The sequence below is a fragment of the Lepidochelys olivacea genome (genome assembly GCF_965140295.1).
Source record: "Lepidochelys olivacea isolate rLepOli2 genome assembly, chromosome: 19".
Classification (NCBI taxonomy): Eukaryota; Metazoa; Chordata; order Testudines; family Cheloniidae; genus Lepidochelys; species Lepidochelys olivacea.
The window spans coordinates 5,868,639-5,883,993 of NC_140429.1; the positions used below are offsets into that span (position 1 = coordinate 5,868,639).

At 60.8% G+C, this 15,355-nt stretch overlaps 1 protein-coding gene across 5 annotated transcripts in view; it reads right to left on the reverse strand.

Moving 5' to 3' along the window:
- COL16A1 (collagen type XVI alpha 1 chain) overlaps positions 1-15,355 on the reverse strand; it is a 166,166-nt gene that overhangs the window by 43,725 nt on the left and 107,086 nt on the right. For all 5 annotated transcript variants that reach the window (XM_084652357.1, XM_084652359.1, XM_084652358.1 and 2 more), the window contains exons 9-23: positions 12,903-12,953; positions 11,745-11,789; positions 9,727-9,762; positions 7,778-7,804; positions 7,469-7,531; positions 6,799-6,840; positions 6,599-6,643; positions 5,665-5,700; positions 5,196-5,258; positions 4,236-4,280; positions 4,042-4,137; positions 3,683-3,721; positions 1,825-1,869; positions 866-901; positions 127-243 (exon numbers count right to left, since the gene is read on the reverse strand). In XM_084652357.1, coding sequence (XP_084508483.1) covers positions 127-243; positions 866-901; positions 1,825-1,869; positions 3,683-3,721; positions 4,042-4,137; positions 4,236-4,280; positions 5,196-5,258; positions 5,665-5,700; positions 6,599-6,643; positions 6,799-6,840; positions 7,469-7,531; positions 7,778-7,804; positions 9,727-9,762; positions 11,745-11,789; positions 12,903-12,953 — 786 coding nt within the window. The remainder of the gene's footprint in view (positions 1-126; positions 244-865; positions 902-1,824; positions 1,870-3,682; positions 3,722-4,041; positions 4,138-4,235; positions 4,281-5,195; positions 5,259-5,664; positions 5,701-6,598; positions 6,644-6,798; positions 6,841-7,468; positions 7,532-7,777; positions 7,805-9,726; positions 9,763-11,744; positions 11,790-12,902; positions 12,954-15,355) is intronic.

Consider the following 15,355-nt stretch of genomic DNA (forward strand, 5'->3'; position numbering starts at 1 on the left):
CCTTGCCCCCGCCCTCGTTTCAACCCTCTGCTCCCCATGCATGGATGTGGGGACGGTCACCCGGCTCCCGGCACAGAGGGCGCGCGGGTTCTCCGCTCAGGGGCACGGCAGTGCGTTCAGACTCACCGAGAGCCTCGCTTTCCCCGGCACTCCAGGCTCTCCTTTGGGTCCCGGCTTTCCCGGGAGGCCGACAGCATGCGTCATCCCCTCAGGGATGGTGGGGCAAACTTCGCATGGATCCCCCTGTGGGAGAGAGGAGATGCTGAGACATGGGCCATGGCCCCGGGGGCCCTCGAGTTTTGTTTTTGGGAGCCGACATTGCGTCCACGTGGGGTGTTGACCCCGCGATCCCACAGCACAACTGATGTAACAATGGACCTGGCCCAAACCACCCTGAGCTTTGGACCCAGATCCCAACCTTGGACCAGCACCAGGCGAGCCAGTCAGGATCCCTCAATAGCCCCAGGGCAAGGGAAAACCGAATGTAGGCCAGAGCAGGGTCGGAGGATGGGGCAGCTTCTGGCCAGAGATTCAGGCTCTGAGGGGTCTTTCTGGGCAGCACCCAAACACTCAGGACTGAATGGGACGGAGAACCCAGGCAGGGCTCAGAGAAGCTGGCTCTTGAGTTCCTGGTCCTTGGTGCTGCCTGGATCCACTTCATCTCACCCTCCTTTCCCTAGAAAGGGGCCTGGAGTGGGGAGGCAGCTCCGTGGAAGGTCTCCGGCTTCTAAGCTTCCCCTGGCAGGCAGATGTGGGAAGGCCCCACCTTGACCCCAGAGGCAGCTGCCTCATCTGCAGAGCCCCATGGTGCACAAAACAGAAACCAGCCCCCCTGCCCAGCGCCAGGCCCCTGTGTGGTACCCACCTTGTCTCCCTTCAGGCCTGGGACCCCTGGCTTGCCCTGTGTGGGGGGAGGGAAGATGCTGGTTAGCTTAGGCCGAGCTGCTGAGCAAACCCAGTCCCAAGGCCTGGGCTGCAATGGGATAGAGGGCAGCAGCCAGACCCTGCCCCGGATCAGCCCGGCAGAGCGATGGGGTGAGCGTCACCAAATCCAGTCTAGTGTTGTGCAACCAAAGGAACGACTAGGTGTGCAAAGCCTCCACACAGCTCTGCCAGTGCCCCTCAGTACTGACCCACAGCTCCCTGCTACCCCAGCCCTGAGCTCACCCACCCCCTCCCCAGCCAATGCCCCTCAGTCCTGACCCACAGCTCCCTGCTACCCCAGCCCTGAGCTCACCCACCCCCTCCCCAGCCAATGCCCCTCAGTCCTGACCCACAGCCCCGGGCTCTCCCCAAGCAGCTCTGCCAATGCCCCTCGCTCCTGACCGGCAGCACTCCGTTGTTTCAGCCCGGGGCCCCCCAACCCACTCCCAATGCACTTCCCTCTTATGCTGCAGGCCTGAGTTGTCTCCACACGGCTCTGCTGATGCCCCTCACTCCTGACCTGCACCCCCTCTCCTTGCCACGGCGGTGCTGGGCCAGCCCCGAGCAGAGCTCCCCCATGACACGCAGGAACGTGTGCAGAGCAGGTGACCCCCCAACGGGGAGCGGGCTGGGCTCAGACGTTCTGGCCTTCCAGGCCCAAGAGCTAAACTTGAACGCAGCTCTCCAGAGGAGAGGCCGGGGTGTGAGCAACAAGCCACGTGTCTCACGGCCAGGGAGGGTCACAGCCGGGGGGTCTCTGCACCAAGATACAGGCTGTCCCAGCCCTCGCCCTTGGGCTGGGCTCACGGCCCATTTCTGCCTTCCCCACCCAGCCCGGGCAGGCAGCCACACGCCGCCCCCCCAGCCCTCCAACGCCCGCCCCGCCTCCATGCTACTTACGGGCTTCCCCGTTGAACCTCCGGGTCCAGGAGATCCAGAGTTACCCTAGAAACAGAGGCCAGAGAAACACAAACAAACTGAGTGGGGCCAGGGGCCTGGGCTCTGCCCAACAGCAGTGTCGATACCCCTGGATCCTACCCTGTCCCCTGCTCGTCCTGTTCCCTGGAGAGGAGTCAGAATCCAATTTCCACCCCATCAGCAATCCCCCAGGACCCCAGAAGCCCTGCCTAACCCCCAGGGGGGAATCCCAGAGCATCGGCCAGACCAGCAGCCCAGTTACTCTGGCAATGGCCCTTTCCCCCGTGGCAGGATGGGGATGGATGCAATGGGCAGCATCACACGCACTGCCAGGAGACTCCCGCTCCTCCGAACGCAGGCAAAGGTCTGAGCCTCCGGCCCGCGGGGAACGTTCTGCCCAGCCAGGCCCGTGCACTGGGACAGCGAGAAGAGGCGCGGCTTGAGCGATAAACCTGCCTCTGCTGGGCCTCTCAGACAGACAAAAGTCCCTGTAAGAAACAGCAGCCCGCCATCCCCCCATTGCCCCTCTGGGCTCCCTGCTCCCGCCTCCCGCACCTTTCGCCCAAACATCGCACGGCAGCTGGGAACCTTTTCATCGCACAAGCAGGGGAAGCAACCGCCAGTGCAAATACCCAGCCCCCTTCCGCCACGGCTCAGGCTCACGGTGCCCTGGCGGAGCGGCACGGGGCAGCGCTCGGCCCTCTGCTGTGCCGCCCGGCCAAGGGCACGAACGCCCAGTGGTGCTTGCTGCACCGCCCCACAGGGAGGGTCCCGGAGTCGCGGTGACACTCCACCAGCTGCAGCAATTGGAGCCTGGGGCCCTGCTCCAGCTCGCTGCCCCGCACGCCAGGGAAGGGAGGGGCATGGTGCCACATCAGCACGTACGAGGCTCTCTCCAGCCTGGAGCGTGGGATGCTGCTCCTACCAGGCGGGGGCTGCCAGGTGTCTACCCTCTGTGAGTTCCCAGCCCATGGGGCAGGAGCAGGGGCGGGAGCTTAGAGCCCATGGAAGTCAGGGGAGAGAGTCAGGCCCAGAGGTGGGCAAGCTCTTCCCAGGTCCTGGGCCCAGGCACATGACAGACAGCCCACGGACTGGACAGAAGGGGCCAGTGCAACCCATGTGCACTACGGTGAGATGCGCCTAGAATTACCTGAGAGACTGATGCCAGCACATCTTAACCCTGGCCTGCAGCCCCCCTGCTCCTGGGCTCCAACCCTGGGCTCCACCCCCCGCTCTGCCAATGCACCTTAACCCTGGCCTGTAGCCCCCCTGCCCCTGCCATTCCAACCCTAGGCTCCTTCCCCTGCTCTGCCGACGCACCCGAGTCCCAGTAACGCCTCCTGGATTATTCCTTATTTCCCTCCAGGGTGCGAGGGGGCAGCGTGCAGAAGAGGAGACGCTTGGGGCACAGGCTGGGCCGGAGAGCAAGGGAAGCAAAGCATCCAAGGGGGGGGCCACACAGCACCTTGCTGCGTCCCAGTAGTAAGTGGGTCCCTGCTCTAGCAGCGAACACGGGGGCATCCTCATGGGTCCCTTGTGCTCACTGCCGCCCTGACAAGGGAGGGGTCGAATCTGGGCCGGTACGAGTCTGGCCACCAAGTGGTGAGGGAAAAAAAGTCTGACTGGCCTCCGCTGGGACACGAGACCGGGGGGGAAACAGGCAGCAAGATCAAGGGTTTAAACCAGAGATGGGCCCCATTCAGGACACCTCTCCTGAGCTCGGGAGAAGATCAGAGTCGGCTCCAGACTTAGCAGCTGTGGCTGTCTGAAGTTCAAGCTCATGCCCAGGTCAGACCTGACCCCATGGGCACGCTGGGTCACTAGATGCGGCTGCACTTACTTTTTCCCCTTTAGGACCTGGGGGGCCACCGGGGTCACCCTGAAATTAACGAGAGAGAGAGAGAGGTCAGCGAGTTCCCTTCTAGATGGAGCTGCACACCCCAAGGAGCAGCCAGGCCTCCCCGCAACCTGCTGAGCAGTGCGTCAGCAAGGCGGTGATATGCCCTCAGCTCGCCCATACGGCGACAGAAGGGCCTGAAATTCCATGCGGCCCATTGACCGACAGGATTGTTGAGGCCCAGCTCACTCTTGCAGAGGCCAGCAGCCGTGAACAGCAGACGCCCCAGGAGGGAAGCTTCTGCAGACCGGACAATGTGGAGTTCAGGGAAGTGAGGAGAAGCAATGGAACCAAATCCTTACTGTTTTCCCTGGAAGTCCTCTCCCTGGAGGACCTGGTAACCCCGGGGGGCCTGGCTCACCGGCTAACCCCTCGGGTCCAACGAACCCCGGATCGCCCTAAAACACAAACATAGCTGTGAGCCTGGCCTCCCCATCGGCACAGCCTTCAAATCCCCAGTCACAATTCCCCCCACCCCGAGCCCACAGCACGGTACCTTCTGTCCCTTCGGCCCCACCACACAGATCTCTCCAGGCCGGCCCTAGCAGGAGAAGGAAAGCAGGGGTTAGAACATTGTAAGCGCTTTGGGCACCATCTTTCTCTGCTGTGTTTGTACAGCACCTTGCACAGTGGGGCTGTGACTGGGACTCCTAGGTGCTACCATAATACACCTCATCAATAATCACAACAACGAGCTCCCAGAAGGTGTCCCACAGGCACCGAGCAGTGCACGGCCCCTGGCACAGATCACAGCATGAAACTGTCTTTGTCCTTTGCCATTAAAAAATACGGGTTGATCCGTTTTCTAGGGCTTCTGGGGCTCCCAGAGAAATGCATCAAACTGATCCTAAAAGGAAGAAGGAGCCATTGTATCCTCTCACGTATACACAGCACCCTCTATCCTGAGGGATCTCAAACCTCTTTGCCATATTTTGTAAGGATCACTCGGCCACTCGTGGAATGCGGCCACCTCTGGGGTGGACTGTGGGAGCTGTTTTGCAGCACCCAGCACCACCATTCAGCAGTGTGGCATGGGATGTGAAGAATCCCTCTCCCAGCTGAGACAACAGGGAATTTAGGGAGGTGGAATATGACTAGGCAGCTGGGAATTTGTGGGATCTTGATTGAACACAGGCCCTCAGCGCTGCAGATTTACGTCTCCTCTACAGGGAAAGCCCTCTTGTGCCTGAGCTCAGTCATGACTCAGCGACCCATTAGAGCCTCTGGGTGCTCTCAGAGCCCTGCAGCATCGCTGGGTTGGGACATCGTCACCAGCTAGAACAGGGAGTGGATGCAGCAGAGACAGTAGGAATCTGAACGTCTCTCCAAGGCTAGCAAGGAACTGGGAAACCACAAGGAAACTCCTGGGAAAGCGCCAGCATGTGCTGGATCCCGCAGCCCCAGGGCAGATTGAATAAAAGGGGAGAGGGGACACACGGTGCAATGAACAACTTACGTCGCGCCCCGGCATCCCGGGATTCCCTTGGACACCTCCATCTCCCTTCTCGCCTTTCTGCCCCTTGAGAAGCAATCCAGAAAACTGCCCATCAGAGGAGAATCCAGTGCCCTGGCTGTCCCCACTCCTCAGACCCCGGAGCTGCCTCTGCCCCACAACCTCCTGCATTGCCTCTTCTCACCCGCACTGGGAGACAGCAGCCTCCATGCCCCCCAGCTCACGGCAAGCACCGTTAGCACATCGAGCATCCCTGTTCCCTCTCGCACGCCAGCCCCTGGCACCCTCCCTGCCCCTTTCCCCCAGTTCCAGACCTTGTTTTTCCCAACCCCTTTTCGCCTCCTGGGCTCCTCTCCCAAGCAGGAGGAGATGCCTTCCTGCAGAAGAGCCACCCACTGCAAAGCGGGGAGAAGCCTCCACCAGGACCTTCCCCTCCTGGGCCCTTGCCCTGCCGACTGGGAGAGCGAGTTACCTTCTGCCCATCAGCTCCGGTCGCTCCTGCTAGGCCCTGTTTGCAATAGAAACAAGGTGGTTAACCGGGCCTCTGCCTCCGCTTGGCCATTAACGCCCAGCCCCATTCAGGATTCACTTTGCAGCAGAGCACTCAGTGATGCGCCCCCTGGATGCACAGAGAGTGTCACTATGCCCCCCCCCACCCAGGATCTGGCTAATAAATATTTATCTCCCAGAAGATAAATTTGGCCACCACAGAGCACAACATCTGAGCGGCATTTATTAGGATACGGGAGGATATTAAGCCTTGGCAGGGCTGAGAGACAGGGGGGAGAGGGGAGGAAGATCTCTCCTGGCTGCAAAGAGAGGGAGAGTCACAAGGAACTGGGGGTCAGAGCTGAGCCCTTGGAGAAGATAAAGGGGGTGCCAGACACCGCTGGTTGTGATGTTCAGGGCCAGATCCTGAGCTGGGGTAATGGCACAGCTCTGCTCAAGTCAGTGGGAGTGGCGCTGGCTGTAACTCCCTGGCTGGAGTTGGCTTATTGACTCCGATGAAGTTGCAAGCAGCATTTGGCCCAGTATATTCCAGAGCCGTTTCTGGGAGCAGGACCAGATCCTCAGCTGGCGTAAATTGGTGTCACTCCTTTGACATTTTGCCCATTTACACCCGCTGGGTCTACCACTGGCTTTCAAGACCTCATCTAGGCCTAGGTGGCCCCAGTCAAGCCCCTAGTGGAAACAGGCTCCCCGAAACGGTGGCCAAGCCGGAGGCGCTGCACCCCGGTAGGGCTGAGCGGTGGGTACTGCTGCAGGGAGCCCCTGGGCAGCACGGCAGAGAGAGGCCGACGGGGACAACGCTGACCCTCTGTCGCCAAGAGGGAGGAGAGATGGCACTGGAAGGAGACGGGGGGGGGCAGTTTAAGGGGCCAACCATGCAGATAAGCTTTACTCACCAGGTCTCCTTGCTCCCCCTTCTCTCCCTTCGGCCCCTCCATGCACTTTGGAGAGAAAAGGAACAAGGGGCGGGTTAGAAGAGGGTAGTGCAAGGCAGCGTGCGGTGCCAGACGCGGCCAAGCCCCCCGGTGGGGGCGGCCAAGCCCCCCGGGGGATGCCTCCCCCAGGGGACTGCCCGGAAAGGAGAGAGGTGCCTCACCTGCAAGGGGCCGTCGGGGGAGCTCTGGACGCAGTTCAAGCCCTGCGGGAGGAAGGGAGGTGCTCAGAGGGAGGAAGGAGACGGGGCTGCCTGCTGCCGGGCTCGGGAGGGGTGCAGAAGGCAGAAATGGGCCCTGCACGGCCAGGAAGTTCCTTCGCCATCAGCATGATAACGGGCCAAGCTCCCAGGCTTTGCGGCCTAGGCCCACCCCTGGCTGCAGCCCCTCTTGGCTGGTCATGGCTGGAGACTGGGCTTTCCCTCCCCTGCACTGGGAGAGACCCCCAATCTCTGGAGCAGGCCCAGGCCCCGTGGAGGAGTCCAATACAGACCGGCCTCAGGCTGCTCATGTCACCATCCCCCTGGGCCACCCATGGGGATTAGTGGGTAGAGAGATGGGAACCGGGGGCCATGGGAGTAAGGGCCGGGTGGGGCACAGGGTGGGGACCCAGAGCCATCCCACCCGGCCGTCCTGCACAGGAGAGCGTCACACGGCACCGGGCTCAGCCAGCCGGCACATGAGGCGCCCGGGGAAGCTCCCGGCGGCCGTGACACAGCAGCTGCTAGAGGGGATTCCCAGTGTGCACATGGCGGCCGTCTCCCCAGATGGGCCCGTCGCCCCCCAAGCTGGGCGGCTGTGTCTCCTCGCGCCGGGCGCATCGACACCACTCACGCGCTCGCCTCTCTCCCCCTTCGAGCCGGATGTCCCAGGGAGTCCGCGTTCTCCTTTGCCCCCCTGCAGGAGAGAGGGGCAGTCCCATGAGAGGCATCTGTGTTGCACAGGGGAATACATGCCCCCTGCAAGTGCACACAGCCCCAGACGCACACGGACGAACACGGATGCAGCATGTATGGACACACACGGACAAACACACGTGAATACCTCTGCACGCTCGTGCACTCACTACCAACTGCAAGTGGGTCATGCACAAGCGGGACGGAGCTGGGCTCTGCCTGTCAGTCAGGGCGAGGACAAACTTACCTTGGGGCCGGGGAGACCAAGTGTGACCTGCACAAACCAAAATGAAACTCATCAGTGCAACCTAGTTGTCTCTCAGCTGAGCCACCCCAGTGAGGAGGAGGAGGAGGAGAGGAAGCGGGGTGGGAGCAAGGGATGGGTGGAAGGAGAGGGACAAGTCCCGTGTCCTTTTAAAATCATTCAGGGCTACAGTTCAGATGGAGCTCTGGCTCCAACCTCCTGTCCCAGAAGCACAGGTGACCCCAAGGTGTCCCACGCCACCCTGCCTGCCCACGGAAAGGCTTGTGGTATCTGTCACATGCCCCCTTCAGCCCCAGTTCAAATCCCCACTCCACTGGACTCTGGCTGCCATGCTGGGGGGAGCTGGGCGCAGCAGATAAAGGGGACTAAGGAAAGACACAAAACTGCTCTGAGTTTTATCACCCGAGTGTCCTCCATAAATTCCTCCAGCTGGCTGACAGCGCCCACACTGGCCTGTCATACAGGCATGGAGGGTGAATATCAAACAGCTGTGAGCTCTGATCCCTTCTTTCCCTCCATCAGAGCTCCTTGTGCCCACACAGCTGCTACAGGAACCTTGCAGACATCTTGAAGCCATCAGCGCTCTCCCCCGGCCATTCAGCTGCTCCAGGGGATATGGCCAGAGAGAGGTGGGTGGGTTCTTTGGAGAAGGCAAAGGGGCCAGAGCAAGGTGAAGCTCCAGCCACCTGAGGAAGGTAAGGTCAGGTCCTGGGGGAGCTCTGGAAGGCTGGGTCCCAATGGAGCCAGATGCTGCCGGGAAGACTGAAATTCAGTCCAGTTTCGGGGCTGCATCTCCCAAAGCGAAGCTGTGACTCCGAAGGGGCTGGGAGCCAACGGGGAGCGAGGGATCTGAGGAGCTAGCCCTGCCTTGCCACAGCCCCACTGGTGGGAGACGGGCCAGAGCCAGGATCAGTAACCCTCCTAGCCTGGGGCCTCCATCCCCACCCTCACTCCTTTGGCAGGCCGGCCTGAGCACGATGAACGAGACGGGCCTGCTCCAAGCCCTGCCTCCGTGCAAACCTCTGGTCACTCCTCGGAGGGTCCTTCCAGGGCCCTGTTCTCCGGCAGCTGTCCTAGAGACATAAACCCCTCGGAAGCAACGCCAGTCCTGCGGCTACCAGCCTGGGGATGAGCAACTGGGGCTGGGCGTTCCCTTCCATGGAACTCCCACCCCACCCTGAGGGGGTCCAGGTGGGAGTGGATCGGCTATAATGCGTGGACTGTTTTTCTCTGCTGTGGAGGCCCGGCTGGCTGGGATGTCCCATGGAAGGAGCTTTGCGCACACACTAATCCTGCTGGGTGCTGGGCGTGTGGCACCAGGGCTCTCACACTGAGGAGCAGAGCTGTAACGCAGCCCAGAGCAGCGCTGTAGGGGGGTATCCGTCCCGTCGGCTCTCAGCATTCAGGGCAGCTCTGCCTTGGCTGGGGCAGATTTTCTGTGTTACTTGGAGATATACCGAATCCAGTGGCCGGTGCGCTGCCGTCTCACCAGTCCCCAGAGCGACAAAACGCCACCAGAGTCGCAGCTCTGTGATTTCCACCGCAAGGAGCACCTGGCACCGGGACAGACTCAGCCCTCAAGGCAGACTCTGCTTGGGATAGCTCTTGCGGCTTCCACAGGGCAGGAGAGCTGCAATATGCAGATGGGCACCTGAGGCATGGAGAGGCTACGTGACTTGCCCAAGGTCATACAGGGAGTCTGTGGCAGAACAGGGAACTGAACCGGGGTCTCTTAAGTCCTAGGCTAGTGCCCTACTCCCTGGGACATGCTTCCCGTCTCCAAAACTATTGTGTGGGTGACAGCACGAGAGAGAGAGGGGGAGAGCGCGCACTTCTCTTGCCACTAGACACTGTCATGAGACAGCTGCCACTGAAACGCCCCCACCCAAAGCCCACCGGAAGCTCCAAGAAGCAGCAGCCCCTTGACTTACGTTGGCATGCGGGGCTTTCTGGGGACAGGGTGGGCACTGCAAGAGAAGAGGAGAGGACACCGGCAGTCAGGAAGCAGGAGAAACCGTTCTGAACCGCGACGGGGATTTTTACCGGAGGGGGTTGAGGTTGGCCGCCCTGGAAGGGCATCCTGCAAAACCGCCTCTCACCAAGGGCTCACGTCCTGCCCCCTTGCCGCACTTAGCTGCACTCTCCATGGCATCAGTGGGTCTAAAACCTTCCCACCCTGGATCTGTTTGGAGACCGGCATCCAGACCGCTCTCCACAGGGCTGTTGTGGGCGACCGGGCCAAACAGGCCCCCGGCCATGATCCCACGCGAGGCTGAGCAAGTGCCATCAGTGGGGCTTCGAGCCTCCAGGATTGAACCCTTTGCATGGCTGACCCCACGCCAGTAAGACAGGCTGGTGCATGTGCAAAACTGAGGCCCTGCAAATCCCGCGGGCTCCGTTGGAAACTGGGCCCCCAAAAGTAAGTCCCAGGTGATCTGCCGTGTGGCCTAGAAGGCAGAAATTGGCAGGAATTTGCTTTTGAATGGCATGGCACCAACCCTGCAAATCTCCAGGTGGGTGCTGCATGGCCCACCACCCCCCGCCCCCCACAGCCACCTCCCGGCTGCTGCCTGGCACTTATCCGGGAAGTGCCCGCTGCCTGCTCCATGCTCAGGACGGTGGAATTAACCAGTCAGTGGCTCCCACAGGTAGAGGACAGGCAGGTTAGCTGTGGCCCGGCGCGTGAGGCGTTACCATAGCAATCAGCGAATTGGGGACCGCCCAAGGAGTCGACACTCAGCATGTAGCAGGGTGCGCCAAGCCAGCAGGGCAGGAGGAAACCTGGGGCACCATGGTAACTGCTCGCACCAAGCATTATGGAGCAGGATTTTATCCTCAATGTGCAGGGCTGCTCTGAGAAGGGACTCGGAGCCAGGCTGCGCAGGTCCTGTGTCTCTGCAGCCGTGGTGTCAGATGTGAGCAGCTTGCAAATGAAAGGCCCCACACCCAGCCAGGGATCTGAGAGTCAAGCTGGGTTATTCCTGCCTCCGACACAGGACCCACTGGGAAAGATTCTGGAGCCTGAATTCTGCCCTGCGCTAACCCGAGCAACTCAGTGTGAACGCACCCACCCCCACGGATGCCCTGTGTGTCCACACCTACCTGTGCGACTGTGCCACAGATGCCCATGTTCCTGCCCCTGCCAGTTGGGCAGGATCAGGTATGTCCACCTGCCGGCTTGTGCTGGTGTGACAGCACCATGTATGTCAACACGCCTCCCCAGGCACACGCCCCCCGCATGGCAGAGATGTACAAACATCTCATTTCCTGAGCCTTTGCCCCCAGCCCTGCTGCTGGTTAATTTTTTAAGGGGGTGAGTTAAGACGAAGGGCTGGGGTTGGCAGAAACACGCTCTCTGCTTCCCTGGTAAAAGCACAGTTTGCAGTTCTTCACCCCCTCCCCCCCCCACTTCCCCTGCTTTTCCATGAAAGCATGAACACTCCCACTCCACGAACGCGGCGCTGGGATCCTGCCATGGCTGCCCGCCAGGGGGGCTCAGGAAAACCAGCACCGTGGAGCAGCAAGAGGACGGAGAATTTGGACGTTTCGACAGCCATGGCTTCCACCTCCTATCTCCTCTCCCGGCTGGCGAGGTTCTGGGAGCTGCCAGCCCAGGCCTCACGGGGGGATTGTATGTGTGGGTTTGTGGCTCCCCACATGTTCCTTCAGCCAAACCAGTGGCTGCGAAATGCTCCCTCTGGGCTGGCCAGCTCCTGCCGGGATGCAGCTGGTTCTGAGCCAGGCAGACACCGGCCACAGAGGTCTCTGGGCCCAGCCCGCTCAGAGCCCCATCCCTTGCTGGGCCCAGCCGGAGTCTCCTTCCCAGTTCTCACTCGGCCAGGCTCCAGTGGGCAGGCAGAGAGGAGAACGGGCCAGAGCTCACCACAGACGTCCCCTGCATCCTGCACCCAGCTGGAGCATTGCCCTGCCCTGAAAAGCCTCAACCTACCTCATTGGCTGGCTTGTGTGGCTGGCCCCGTGGGTCTCGGTAGCCCTGCAGGGGAGCAACCCAGAGAGGAAAGAGGTGTGACAATAAAGCAGGCTGCCTGTTCCCCTTCTCTCCAGCTGGGGGTGGGGGGACTAATGCCGGGCGGGGGGGAGGGAAGATGCACCAGTTCTGGCGGCTGCAGCCGTGTCTCTATCACAGGTGTATTTGAGCTGCTTCTCCACCAGCGTGTCCAAGGCCTGAGGGGCTGGAGTAACACGGCCTGGGGCCCACTCCTGGTCCCCCACGCTCCTCCCGCTCACCTCGGCGCGGCCCCAGGGCAGTTACTCCTGTCCTAAGCGAGAGCAGAATCGGCCGCAAGGAGACCAGGTCACGCTCTCCCCATTACTAAAGCTCAGCTGGGAATGCCCAGCGAGGGGGACCCCTGGGACCACCTGCCTGGGGCTCCCAGCCATTGGCCCCAGCAGCAGGAACGGCGAGACAGGGAGTTGGGCTGGCACACTGGGGCTGGGCGCGTCGGACACCGGAGGGGCCAGCATCCCCTCTTGCCTGCCGTTTTGGATGCGCTTGCTAGTTCCAGCCAATGCCCAGGGAATGCTGGAACAAGGAGGCGCTGAGATGCTGCTGGGCGCCCTCCAAGAGGAGCTTAGACCAAGCGCGCTGAATCCAGACAAACTGGGGGTTGATTCAGCCTGTAGCCTTGGCAGCGAGAGATGAAGCCAGAGGGCAGCGGGAGGGCAATGGAGCAAGACGCCTCCACCCCACCCCGTCCAGAGCACTCAGGGCTTCCCTCCGTCCAGGCCTGGCCGAGGAATCCTGCACGAGGAAACGAGCCCTTGGGTGCCAAGAAAAGGCAGGGAGGTGAGGCAGCCCCTGATGCCAGGCGGTGGTCCAGGCCTCGTGGCTAGGAGGAGCCCTGCTTGGCAGTGATGCAGAGCCCCACTGTGGGGCTGGCAACCACCTGGCTAGCCTTGGAGATCAAGGTGTTCGGTGTGCAGGAGACCGTCTGGGAGGGTGACTATTAGGGAGCTGGTGGGGGGTCAGTCTGGGAGCAGCTGCCAGAGGGCTGCAGAACTGGATGGATCCCAGCAGGGTTTCACCTCAGCCCGCCCCAGCCAGGCAGCAGGACCCGCCCAGCCCTGAGTGCCCCCAGCACCTCACCTTTCCTCCTGGCTGGCCCTCCACGCTGACCTGCCCAGATGCCTTCGCTTCCTGGGGAGAGAGCAAAGCAATGGGCACATTATAGAGCCTCCTTCCTCCCACGCTCCCTGCCTCCTGCTGGTGGGGATCCAGGATCAAGCCCCGCACTTAAGGGCAGCTGCTGGGATTCCTGACACAAGAGCGAGGCCCTGTCTGGCACAGAGGAAATGGCCAGCTTTGGCCACAGCCTGAGGTCGGCCACCTAACAGACTTCAAGGTGGCAATTTTGCATCAGAAAAGCTTCAAAAACAGACTCCAATGAGAAACGACTGAGCTTGAATTAATATGCAAACTAGATCCCATTAACTTGGGTTTGAATAGAGACTGGGAGTGGCTGGGTCATTACCGGTATTGAATCTATTTCCCCATGTTAAGCATCCTCGCACCTTCTTGTCAACTGTCTAAATGGGCCATCTTGATTAGCACTACAAAAGTTTTTTTTTCCTGCTGATAATAGCCCATCTTAATTAATTAGCCTCTTACAGTTGGTATGGCTACTTCCACCTTTTCATGTTCTCTGTATGTGTATATAAATATCTTCTTACTATATGTTCCATTCTATGCATCCGATGAAGTGAGCTGTAGCCCACGCAAGCTTATGCTCAAATAAATTTGTTCGTCTCTAAGGTGCCACAAGTACTCCTGTTATTCTTGCCAGGTAACTCAACCTCCTGCTGGTCCTGCAAACATGGAAGGAGAATGGGGTGGGGGCAGGGGGGCTCCTTGCTCACATCTTGGAGGATGCTAACAAAATCTGGCCCCAGGCTGCTGGTCTGGGGACAGGCCCTGAGCCCTGCTTCCATCCAGGAGGGGATGGAGGCTCAAGAGACACAGCAAGAGAGAAGCTCCGGCAACGTCTGTTCGCTTTTGCAGTCCAAAGCCATGTCTCGGCAATGCAGATTCTCTGACCCTGCATCCCCGGCTCTGGCTGCCCCCCACCTCCCCAGCTCCAGCTGACACCTACCCCCAGACGAGGCACTGACAGGGAATTGCTCGCTTGCACACCATGCCCTAGTGTTTACCTGGGCAGACAGCAGGGGGTAGAGGAAAATACCGGCACCCCATGCCCGACCCTCCAGCCTCTGGACTGTAACCCCATCCCCGCAGCAGGGGTCCTGTCCAGGCAATGGTACTCCTGGAAATGGATGCCAGGCAACATGGCACCGGGGCCACGCAGGGGCAGTGCCAGATGGACCTGGGCATTATTTCATTTGCACCTTTGTACTGAGCGCAGGTTACGGTCAGCTCCATCCAGAGCCCTACCCCAGCCGCTCCTCCCCTCACGTTGGGCTTTGCCACCAGAATTCAGCCACCCCCATGTCCGGCTGGAGAAAGCAGGGCCAGATGCTTGGACAGACCCTCGCGTGGGCAGACATCCCCTTTGTTTCCCGGCCAGTCCGTCTGTCTCCACCGGCTCCGCAGGAAACGGCCAAGGCCCAGAACATGCTCCTCGGCAGGAACAGACTCTCCACTTGTCTGCAGAGGGATGTTTTCCCCCTTCTGCCTTTCCATCGCTCCCTCCCTGGCTTTGGCCACCGCTCACCCTGCCAGCAGTTACGCTGCTCTGCCTGCACCAGCCCCCTCCTCTTCCCTCTGTCCGAGTCACCCTCCCCGAACCTGGTGGCCCCCTTGCTGCTAAGTCTTCTGGACGGTGGAAAATGCGATGTGGGGTTTTCAGGGGGCGAATCAATGCGGCTGTGTTTTGCTCAAGGGGAGCGTGGGCGCCGTCTGTGGAAAGCCAGGGAGGCCCCGGTGCGGGGAGAGGCGTGTCTGAAGCGATAGGGACGGCGGGGCTGGAATTTACTGCTCGGGCCGTTTGTATTTCGGAGCCCACGGCAGGCCACAATGGGTGGGGGGGCATTTGGGTCCGTGTCAGGGGACATTTGTCAGGGTATTAATGGCTGAAGGGTGCAATATGCCCCATACCTGAACAGGCCAGTCACTCTGCCAGCCCTTTTCCCCACTCTCTGCCCATTCCTGCTTCACACCCAAATACCCCAGGCTCAGAGATTCATCCCTATAGCCAAATCTCTGCCCCACGAGCGACATGCCAGAACCCCTGGCCAACTCCCCTGCTCCCACCCAGAGCAGGTGTATGACACACTCTGGAGCCCCCCAGTGGAGGCAGGGCCACATATGGAAGTTGGTCCTCCCTCAGGAGGACTTTTCGAGACCCCGTCCAGCCCTACGTTCCCATGAGCCTGCTCCAGCCGTGGCTAGCAACATGGCGCCCTTTAAGCTCACGCAACAGGGGCTCGTGCTTTAAGGCCTAGAGCTCTCAGGTTCAACCCTCGTTGGCAGCGACCCAGCCAGGGCCTGGCGCTCCGTGCCTGGAGCTCCGTGCCCTGCGTGCCGCTCCGCCGTGGGACGGAGGTGCCCTGTCTGGGAGTGTCCCCAGGCCCAGACGTGTCCAT